The sequence below is a fragment of the Nerophis lumbriciformis genome, linkage group LG18 (genome assembly GCF_033978685.3).
Source record: "Nerophis lumbriciformis linkage group LG18, RoL_Nlum_v2.1, whole genome shotgun sequence".
Taxonomy (NCBI): domain Eukaryota; kingdom Metazoa; phylum Chordata; class Actinopteri; order Syngnathiformes; family Syngnathidae; genus Nerophis; species Nerophis lumbriciformis.
This window is the reverse complement of record NC_084565.2, coordinates 19,487,866-19,500,000: the sequence shown is the minus strand read 5'-3', so window position 1 is coordinate 19,500,000 and position 12,135 is coordinate 19,487,866. Positions and strand designations below refer to the sequence as shown.

The following is a 12,135-nucleotide window of genomic DNA, read 5'->3' as shown; positions in this document are numbered from 1 at the left end:
GGTAATGACAGCAGAAAGTGGTGTCAGTAAGATGTGGATGGAAAAAACGAAGGGAGGTACAGAGAGAGAAAAGTTTCTCTTCAAATACCAAAGGTGGAAAAGACTATTGAGCAATTCCATTGTCATAGTTTTAATCTTTTGGAAGTATTTCCCGTTCAGAGTGGGAAATGTCACTGAGGCTGCCTGGCTTTTTAATTCACTTCCAATCGCGTGAACCCGCTGGACTCTTGCTCTGAGGGTCCCGGCAACAGTTTGACCATTCATCATCATTACGAGGTGCAAAGGCAGGCTGGAGCAGTGATTAAGAACTGAATCTTCTGTTGATGATGCCTGTCATAGATTGGGTCTTATTATACGTACACACACACACCTCCATGCCTGTCCTCAAGGCACATTTCTAATAAGAATTATGTCTTTACCATTGACCTCTTAACCTGAACCATCATTTGTACCATTCACCCACACACACACAACACATGAGGCTTTTTGCACTCATTCATCTCTCGGTGATCCCCGGACTGATGTGTGCCAGGGTCACATTCATTCCATGTTTAATTCAATAAAGGTTTAAGGAGAATAAAACAAGCATCTACACTCACATTGCAACAAGATTTGGAACACCTGCCTTGTAAAAATGACATCCAACGCAAGAGCTATATCATACAATCTGTCTTTATGAAGATAATAATGCGTGGTTTGGACTAAGAATGGGCAATATTGAGGGGTGCCAGGAAAAAAATCGAGTCACATCCAAACCGAGATTTTTATTTAAAAATAGTTTCTAAGCCATCTCTGCGCATACGTCATACATGAGCAGTTAAGAGATTTTTAACCAGTAACCTGTTTTGAACAGTTTTTTTTTAATTGATATATTACATAATCTATTGCTAAAATCGGTTTGAATCAAGAATCGAATCGTTACCCCATGAACGTGATTCGAATTTAATCATGAGTAGTTGTAAGATTAGCATTTTATAGCCTAAAATCTATCTATATTGAGATATATATATTGAAGTTTCTTACAAACCATATATATACAGTACAGTCCAAAGGTTTGGACACACCTTCTCATTTCAATGTGTTTTCTTTATTTTCATGATTATTTACATTGTAGATTGTCACTGAAGGCATCAAAACTATGACACCTGTGAAGTGAAAACCCATTCAGACCTTTTCAAACCTCTTGAAGCTCAGAGAATGCCAAGAGTATGCGAAAAAGTAATCAGAGCAAAGGGTGGCTATTTTGAAGAAACTAGAATATAAAACATATTTGCAGTTATTTCACCTTAGTACATAACTCCACATGTGTTCATTTATAGTTTTGATGCCTTCAGTGACAATCTACAATAAGTCATGAAAATAAAGAAAATGCATTGAATGAGAAAGTGTGTCCAAACTTTTGGCCTGTACAGTATATCACGATATATTATTTGGCATATAAATGATAATATAAGAATTTTAAAATGGCTTACAAATAGGGATGTCCGATAATGGCTTTTTGCCGATATCCGATATTCCGATATTGTCCAACTCTTTAATTACCGATACCGATATCAACAGATATATGCAGTAGTGGAATTAACACATTATTAAGCCTAATTTGGACAACCAGGTATGGTGAAGATAAGGTACTTTTAAAATTTTTTTATAAAAAAAGATAAATAAATTAAAAACATTTTCTTGAATAAAAAAGAAAGTAAACCAATATAAAAACAGTTACATAGAAACTAGTAATTAATGAAAATTAGTAAAATGAACTGTTAAAGGTTAGTACTATTAGTGGACCAGCAGCACGCACAATCATGTGTGCTTACGGACTGTATCCCTTGCAGACTGTATTGATATATATTGATATATAATGTAGGAATCAGAATATTAATAACAGAAAGGAACAACCCTTTTGTGTGAATGAGTGTAAATGGGGTAGGGGTTTTTTTTTGGGTTGGTGCACTAATTGTAAGTGTATCTTGTGTTTTTTATGTTGATTTAATTAAAAAAAACAAAAAAAAACAATACCGATAATAAAAAAAACGATACCAATAATTTCTGATATTACATTTTAACGCATTTATCGGCAGATAATATCAGCAGGCCGATATTATCGGACATCCCTAGTTACAAAGGTTACTAGTTGTGATGCTGACATATGCGTTAACAATTCTGGTTGTTATTTTCTCAAAATGATTACTAAATTTATTGTTAATTTAATTTATGTTTTACTGTGTCACGGCTCCATCTACACTTCTGTTGTTTTGCTGCTTTGCATAAGTTTGGGGCAATAGTACAATATACGCATCATTAATCATTCAATACTAAGTAGTTTTTCCATTTTTCATCACAATTATAATCAGACAAAAACACAGATAGCGGTGTAACGTTATCGAATATTTACATTATTTACTCATGTCTTTTTATCGCATAAAATATTTTGAGCAAAATAAAGTCCGATGTTGCAACAACATAACTTAACATGTGCAAAAACAACTATTCTCTGACCCTTTTGGTTTTTGCCAGTTCTCCTATGTCCTGGGACATATTTCCTGAGTTTGTAAGCGACAACAAAAACGATTTTGTAAAAATAAATTGTGTTGATTTAATCACTGTAGCATGTATTGCTATATCTTACTGGCAAAGACACGACATTGTGTTTAGGATGTGTTTGTTGTCGTCAAATTCGCAGGACATAGCTAGAGCGTGTCATCATCATTATTACATTAGGGCCAATCCATTCAGGCAAGATTATACTGCATAGTATTAATATGATATCAAAATAGGATTTCAAAACATTCAGAGAGATTCTGGAATTTAAAATATTTAAAAAAAATATATAAAGGCCTACTGAAATGCGATTTTCTTATTTAAACGGGGATAGCAGGTCCATTCTATTTGTCATACTTGATCATTTCGCGATATTGCCATATTTTTGCTGAAAGGATTTAGTAGAGAACATCGACGATAAAGTTCGCAACTTTTGGTCGCTGATAAAAAAGCCTTGCCTGTACCGGAAGTAGCAGACGATATGCGTGTGACGTCACAGGTTGTGGAACTCCTCACATCTGCACATTGTTTACAATCATGGCCACCAGCAGCGAGAGCGATTCGGGCCGAGAAAGCGACGATTTCCCCATTAATTTGAGCGAGGATGAAAGATTTGTGGATGAGGAAAGTGAGAGTGAAGGACTAGAGGGCAGTGGGAGCGATTCAGATAGGGAAGATGCTGTGAGAGGCGGGTGGGACCTGATATTCAGCTGGGAATGACTAAAACAGTAAATAAACACAACTCTATTAGCCACAACACAACCAGGCTTATATTTAATATGCCACAAATTAATCCCGCATAACAAACACCTCCCCCCTCCCGTCCATATAACCCGCCAATACAACTCAAACACCTGCACAACACACTCAATCCCACAGCCCAAAGTACCGTTCACCTCCCCAAAGTTCATACAGCACATATATTTCCCCAAAGTCCCCAAAGTTACGTACGTGACATGCACATAGCGGCACGCACGTACGGGCAAGCGATCAAATGTTTGGAAGCCGCAGCTGCATGCGTACTCACGGTACTGCGTCTGCGCATCCAACTCAAAGTCCTCCTGGTAAGAGTCTCTGTTGTCCCAGTTCTCCACAGGCCAATGGTGAACCTTGACTGTCATCTTCCGGGAATGTAAACAATGAAACACCGGCTGTGTATGTGTTGCTACAGTCGGCCGCAATACACCGCTTCCCACCTACAGCTTTCTTCTTTGCTGTCTCCATTGTTCATTGAACAAATTGCAAAAGATTCACCAACACAGATGTCCAGAATACTGTGGAATTTTGCGATGAAAACAGACGACTTAATAGCTGGCCACCATGCTGTCCCAAAATGTCCTCCACAATCCGTGACGTCCTGCGCTGACCGAGACGTTTTCAGCAGGATATTTCGCGCGAAATTTAAAATTGCACTTTAGTAAGTTAACCCGGCCGTATTGGCATGTGTTGCAATGTTAAGATTTCATCATTGATATATAAACTATCAGACTGCGTGGTCGGTAGTAGTGGATTTCAGTAGGCTTTTAATAAATGTTCATTTTTACATTGCTGATCAAGGGAATTTAGTCGACCCATAGGATCCCTACATAAATGAACTGTATTTTAAAAAGCAATCAAAACAGGCAGACAGATCATGATCATGTTTGAGTCACATGTGTCCCAAATCAATACCTCATTTGCTCATAATCTCCCCATGGGCCAATGAAAACAAAGCCATTCACACCCAACAAGTAGTGACTAATTGGTATGCTAACAGGTGAATTGAAATCTCTGGCTGCAAATATTTCTATCATCTTCACTGCTGATTTATTCCTCGCTCGTAAGTCTGTTGAACATTGTCTTTGCCTTTCACAGGATAATGAAGGACAAACGGCGCTACATTATGGTAAGAAGGCTACTTTCTATTTGTAAGTGTCTCCTTTAGTTGACAACTTTTTAATGCATTCATGTTTTGATGGCTCCTTCCCGTACTTGTTGTCCATCCTGAGACCTTCCCATTGCTTTCTATTGGGGTGACTGTCCTGGTATGTTTGTGTATATGCATGTGTGGATTCCTTGCTGTTTTTGTTCTCTATGAGTGTGTAGGTCTGGTAATAATCGCCAGGCCTCCCCGAGGAAATCATCAGTGGTCCTCAGACTCCCGCTGACCCTCTCGTGCCCCAACACACACGTCCCTGAGGGGCGGTTTCCTTGTCCTTCTCAACCTGTGTGTGTGCAACTGTATGTGTGTGTGTGTGTGTGTGTGTGTGTGTGTGTGTGTGTGTGGCTGCACCATCTGTCCCACCACACTCCCTTCTCAGCAGTTTGGTAGAAGTGTTAAACATGTTGCGTCACTCCCTGGCACATGCACCGACAAACAGAGGAAGGTGGCGCATAAAAGATGACTAATAAACATAAGCAATGAACTCGGGAGAGACAAATAGCAGAGAATGAAAATTCATTTCCAGCACTCTTTGCACAGGGCCACGGCGGCTGGCAAGTGATTAATTGAGGGTTTACTGCTCACCATAAATTGTTCTCCTCCTCTATGGCTCCCTTGAGGGCCGCCCACTTTTTTTTTTTCCTAGTGTCCAGGCTTAGGCGAGACGCCGGCCACGTGCAGCACGCGCCGCCATGGCTAAAACACTCTACACCTGACTTGAGCACAGGAACGCGCATGAATTTCAGATGTATCATCACATCTAGCATACACTGCCCGCCATCCTGTAGGTTAAGAGGCATGGCTGTCAATCACCGCTGCTGCTGACATCAGCGAACGTGGTAGAGCACGTAGTTTAAAAGCAGCAAGTGATGGACGCCGACAGAGAGGAGCACTCACAAGGCGAGTGCAAGAGGAGGGGCCGGCGAGATACCACTATGACCGAGAGGTGCATCGACAACACAGAGATCCACTAACTAGGTTAAGAAGGTGCAATCCTCCCCGTCCTCCCCCTACTGCTTTAGAGGATGAGAGAAGACCCTTTTAGTGGGGGCACAAATTGCCACGGGGGCAGACATGAAGTGTTGGAGCGAAGCAGAGGTCCGAGAGGAGAATGGCAGCAGGCCTGCAGATGGGCTTTTCATGAACTGTACAAGCACATGCGAATTAAAGTAGCAGACACTAATGAGCCAAGTTTCAACTAAGCTGTACAATGCTGTATGTACAAAACCCAAAACCAGTGAAGTTGGCACATTGTGTAAATCGTAAATAAAAACAGAATACAATGATTTGCAAATCCTTTTCAACTTATATTCAATTGAATAGACTGCAAAGACAAGATATTTAATGTTCCAACTGAGAAACTAAATTTTTTTTGCGAATAATCATTAACTTACAATTTATTGACAGGAACACATTGCAAAAAAGGGGCATTTTTACCACTGTGTTACATGGTTCTGTAAACGATTGGGAACTGAGGAGACCAATTTTTGAAGCTTTTCAGGTAGAATTATTTCCCATTCTTGCTTGATGTACAGCTTAAGTTGTTCCAACAGTCCGGGGTCTCCGTTGTGGTATTTTAGGCTTCATATTGCGCCACACATTTTCAATAGGAGACAGGTCTGGACTACAGGCCGGCCAGTCTAGTGCCCGCACTCTTTTACTACAAAGCCACGCTGTTGCAGAATGTGGATTGGCATTGTCTTGCTGAAATAAGCAGGGGCGTCCGTGAAAAAGACGTTGCTTGGATGGCAACATATGTTGCTCCAAAACCTGTATGTACCTTTCAACATTAATGGTGCCTTCACAGATGTGTAAGTTACCCATGCCTTGGACACTAATAGACTTAGACTTAGACTTAGACAAACTTTAATGATCCACAAGGGAAATTGTTCAACACAGTAGCTCAGTTACAATGATGGAGAGTGTAAGGATGGAAAGGACAATGCAGGTATAAACAGACTAATATAGCGATAAAAAATCTAACATATATACGAATATATACGTAGTATGTGTACAGAATAATATATATACAGATATATTATATTATGTCTATAACATATATACAATATACAATATATACCACACATGTACAATATTACAGTATATACAGTATATGTCACAGCAGCAGCATAAAATAGAGAGTAGATCCAGCAGGAAATAGAAAATAGACATTATAAACATTCTAAACAAAGAGAAGTAGCTAACATGTCAGGTGTCAGGTAATAGGCAGATGTCATCTATTGCTGTATGGCGAGTGATTATACAACTGGATGGAGTGTGGAATGTTCTTGAATTGCACACTGTGGGAAGGAAGTTGAAGGAGCCCCCATACCATCACAGATTATGGCTTGTGAACTTTGCGCCTATAACAATCCGGATGGTTATTTTCCTCTTAGGACCAGAGGACACGACGTCCACAGTTTCCAAAGACAATTTGAAATGTGGACTCGTCAGACCACAGAACACTTTTCCACTTTGCATCAGTCCATCTTGGATGAGCTCGGGCCCAGCGTAGCCGGCGGCGTTTCTGGGTGTTGTTGATAAATGGCTTTCGCTCTCCATAGTAGAGTTTTAACTTTTTTACTTGCACTAACAGATGTAGCGACGAACTGTAGTTACTGACAGTGGTTTTCTGAAGTGTTCCTGAGCCCATGTGGCGATATCCTTTACGCCAGTGGTTCTCAACCTTTTTTCAGTGATGTACATCAGTCCATCTTGGATGAGCTCGGGCCCAGCGTAGCCGGCGGCGTTTCTGGGTGTTGTTGATAAATGGCTTTCGCTCTCCATAGTAGAGTTTTAACTTTTTTACTTGCACTAACAGATGTAGCGACGAACTGTAGTTACTGACAGTGGTTTTCTGAAGTGTTCCTGAGCCCATGTGGCGATATCCTTTACGCCAGTGGTTCTCAACCTTTTTTCAGTGATGTACCCCCTGTGAACATTTTTTTAATTCAAGTACCCCCTAATCAGAGCAAAGCATTTTTGGTTGAAAAAAAGAGATAAAGAAGTAAAATACAGCACTGTCATTTGTTTCTGATTTATTAAATTGAATAACAGTGCAAAATATTGCTCATTTGTAGTGGTCTTTCTTGAACTATTTGGAAAAAAAGATATAAAAATAACTAAAAACTTGTTGAAAAATAAACAAGTGGTTCAATTATAAAAAAGATTTCTACACATTGAAGTAATCATCAACTTAAAGTGCCCTCTTTGGGGGTTGTAATAGAGATCCATCTGGATTCATGAACTTAATTCTAAACATTTCTTCACAAAAAAAGAAATCTTTAAGATCAATATTTATGGAACATGTCCACAAAAAATCTAGCTGTCAACACTGAATATTGCATTGTTGCATTTCTTTTCACAGTTCTTTTTAACAGACATTTTAGTAGAGGGTCAAACCATCATGGCATGGGGGAAACTCTGGGTTTATGGTAATGAATGGAATAGCCTACTTGATTTGATGTTCAGTTTATGAACTTACATTCATATTTTGTTGAAGTATTATTCAATAAATATATTTATAAAGGATTTTTGAATTGTTGCTATTTTTAAAATATAAAAAAAAAAAATCTCAAGTAAATGATAAATGATAAATGGGTTGTACTTGTATAGCGCTTTTCTACCTTCAAGGTACTCAAAGCGCTTTGACACTACTTCCACATTTACCCATTCACACACACATTCACACACTGATGGAGGGAGCTGCCATGCAAGGCGCTAACCAGCACCCATCAGGAGCAAGGGTGAAGTGTCTTGCTCAGGACACAACGGACATGACGAGGTTGGTACTAGGTGGGGATTGAACCAGGGACCCTCGGGTCGCGCACGGCCATTCTTCCACTGCGCCACGCCGTCCCTTGGCATACCTTCAAGTACCCCCAGGGGTATGCGTACCCCCATTTGAGAACCACTGCTTTAGACAATGATGTCGCCTTTTGATGCAGTACCGCCCGAGAGTTCCAAGGTCACGGGTAGTGCAGTGATTTCTCCAGATTCTCTAAACCTTTTGATGATATTACGGACCGTAGATAGTGAAATCCCTAAATTCCTTGGAAGAGCTCGTTGAGAAATGTTGTTCTCAAACTGTTGCTCATGCATTTGTTCACAAAGTGGTGACCCTCGCCCCATTCTTGTTTGTGAATGACTGAGCATTTCATGTGAGCTGCTTTTATACCCAATCATGGCACCCACCTGGTCTCAATTAGCCTGTTCACCTGTGGTATGTTCCAAATAAGTGTTTAATGAGCATCCCTCAACTTTCTCAGTCTTTTTTTTGCCACTTGTGCCAGTTTTTTTAAACATGTTGCAGGCATCAAATTCCAAATGAGCTAATATTTGCAAAAAATAACAAAGTTTACCAGTTCGAACGTTAAGTATCTTGTCTTTGCAGTCTATTCAATTGAATATAGGTTGAAAAGGATTTGCAAATCATTGTATTCTGTTCTTATTTACGATTTACACAACGTGCCAACTTCACTGGTTTTGGGTTTTGTATTACATCACATCCCCATTATAAAGGATGGGGCCAGAAATATCCATCCCAAACAGGCGGACTTTATAGTAGCGAAGGTACACTTTGTTCCACCCCTGTCTGTTGGTCATCCTGCATGAACCAAGAAGTAGCCTGCTACTAACAAACAGATGGACAAACAGGCACAAATAAGTCCAGTCAAAAGACCTAGCATACTGCCCTGTGGAACACCTTTGTTCATTGTAATGCTGCTAACAAACATACGATTAAACATTGTTCGACCTTTCTTTTTCATGTAGCATCGGCGTGTGAGTTCGGCGACATCGTTGAGCTGCTTCTGAACGCAGGGGCAGACCCATCCATCAAAGACCTTGAGGGATCACTTCCAGAGGAAGTCACCGATTCCGCCGCCATCTCTTCTCTCCTGCGCCAGTACACTTCTCCCAAAGGCTAGAGCACCCACAACATACCTTGCCCCAACTTCAGGATGCTTAGTCCTCCCCACGTATTGTCTTATCACGCCCAAACTTCCCAGCATCCCTTTCGTCCTCCGGAGAGAAACTGTACAAGCTCAGCAGGTTAGTTGACTTTGCTGTATTTTTTCTTCCTTTTAAACAATCTATTTTGACCTACTTTGACCTCAAGAGTTAACTGACATGATCCTGGATCCAATATAGATTTTGTATTCTATTTAAGTCATTGGAGGGGGCAAAAGACTCACATCTTATACAAAACTATACAAAGCTGTTTTTGCAGATATGATGAGTATGATTTACCTATATTCTAAAGAATGCTTTAATTGTCTGTATTTCATCACCATTAAATTCTTAAAAATGGAGTTCACTTACTCATTTGTATTCTTGATTATTTTAACGAATAAATCACAATCTTGTTCAGCTCAAGACACAATTTAGAAATGTAGTTACTCCATGTTACCCAGAATTAAAAATATATATATAATTTACTGGCATACTGTAAACCTTCTGTATGAGACTTGATGGCTAAGTTACATAGGACCACTGTCAATTAGGGATGTCCGATAATGGCTTTTTGCCGATATCCGATATTCCGATGTTGTCCAGCTCTTTAATTACCGATACCGATATATACAGTCGTGGAATTAACACATTATTATGCCTAATTTGGACAACCAGGTATGGTGAAGATAAGGTACTTTTTAAAAAAATGAATAAAATAAAATAAGATAAATAAATTAAAAACATTTTCTTGAATAAAAAAGAAAGTAAAACAATATAAAAACAGTTACATAGAAACTAGTAATTAATGAAAATGAGTAAAATTAACTGTTAAAGGTTAGTACTATTAGTGGACCAGCAGCACGCACAATCATGTGTGCTTACGGACTGTATCCCTTGCAGACTGTATTGATATATATTGATATATAATGTAGGAACCAGAATATTAATAACAGAAAGAAACAACCCTTTTGTGTGAATGAGTGTGAATGGGGGAGGGAGGTTTTTTGGGTTGGTGCACTAATTGTAAGTGTATCTTGTGTTTTTTATGTTGATTTAATAAAAAAAATAAAATAAAATAAAAAACGATGCCGATAATAAAAAAAACGATACCGATAATTTCCGATATTACATTTTAACGCATTTATCGGCCCCCACCACCCGGGCCACAGGTTCTGGAACTGAGTCATCATTGGGGAGCCTGGAAAGTGCGTCAGGCTTAACATTGCGGGATCCACGTCTGTCAGTGACAGTGAGTTCAAAACGGGTCAGGAACAGGAACCAACGTTTTTCACCAGAATTGAGTCTTAGAGCAGATCTTACGTAGGTCAGGTTATTGTGGTCCGTGACAACCAGGAACGAAAGAGGTGCGCCCTTCAGCCAATGCCTCCACTCCTGCAGCGCCAGAACAATGGCCAGTAGGTCCCTGTTTCCCACATCATAGTTACCTTCTGCAGGTGTGTGCCGACTAGCGAAGAATGCATGTGGAGCTTTTGGCGACTGGAGAGCTCCCACACCTGAATCTGATTTGTCCACCTCAACAGAGAGCAGGTTTAGGATGTATAAGAACAGGCACATTAGTAGTAAACTTTTAAGGTGTGAACAAGCACGCTCAGCCTCTGGGATCCATACAAAAGGGACCTTAGTAGATATGAGCCTTGTCAGAGGCCGAGCTTTGACACTAAAGTCGTGAATGAATTGCCTGTAGAAGTTAGCAAAGCCTATGCAAATGCTTTCTTGATGTAGCAGAAAGCCAGTCGACCACTGCCTGGATCTAGGCAGGATCAGTCTCATCTGGCACTTCTCCACTATGAACCCCAAAAAAGAAACCGAGGAGGAATGGAACTCTCATTTCTCGGCTTTGACGAAAAAGCGGTTGTCCATAAGCCGCTGTAGTACTAACTGGACATGTTGGGCGTGTTCGCAAGGGTTTCTGGAAAAAATCAGAATGTCATCCAGGTATACAAAACAAAAACAATTTATCATGTCTCTGAGCACATCATTAAACAGACATTGAAACATTGCGGGGGCATTGGGGAGACCAGAGGGAATTACTAAATATTCAAAATGACCTAATGGAGTATTAAATGCGGTCTTCCATTCGTCCCCCTCCTTAATCCTGACCAAATGATACGCATTACGGACGTCCAGTGTCGAAAAAAGGTAGTGAAATGAAGAGATGCAAATACAGAATCCATAAGAAGAAGCGGATACTTGTTCTTTACAGTTACGTCATTAAGACTGTGATAATGAATACATGGGCGAACAGGAGTTGAGGAGAGACGGATAAAACCAGCGGCAAGAGATGAAGAAATGTAGTCCTTAAGAGCCTGTTGTTGACACATTATATCATTTAGCATTGGGCAAGGATGCATCAGGAAGAAGCTTAATGGCGCAGTCATGTGGGCGATGAGGGGGGAGTGATTGAGCACTATCTTTGCTAAATACCTGGTGTAACTCATGATAAACTATATTGCCAAAAGTATTTGGCCACCTGCCTTGACTCACATATGAACTTGAAGTGCCATCCCATTCCTAACCCATAGAGTTCAATATGATGTCGGTCCCCCTTTTGCAGCTATTACAGCTTCAACTTTTCTGGGAAGGCTGTCCACAAGGTTGCGGAGTGAATTTTCGACCACTTTTCGGGAAGCGCATTGGTGAGGTCACACACTGATGTTGGTCGAGAAGGCCTGGCTCTCAGTCTCCGTTTTAGATAATCTCAA

The 12,135-nt window shown here is 40.2% G+C and overlaps 1 protein-coding gene across 1 annotated transcript in view; it reads left to right on the top strand.

Moving 5' to 3' along the window:
* acbd6 (acyl-CoA binding domain containing 6) overlaps positions 1–9,771 on the top strand; it is a 108,136-nt gene extending 98,365 nt beyond the window's left edge. The window contains exons 7-8 of the mRNA XM_061978564.2: positions 4,393–4,423; positions 9,233–9,771. Of these exons, the coding sequence (XP_061834548.1) occupies positions 4,393–4,423; positions 9,233–9,387 (186 nt within the window). The 3' untranslated portion in view covers positions 9,388–9,771. The remainder of the gene's footprint in view (positions 1–4,392; positions 4,424–9,232) is intronic.
* The last annotated feature ends 2,364 nt before the right edge of the window (positions 9,772–12,135 follow it).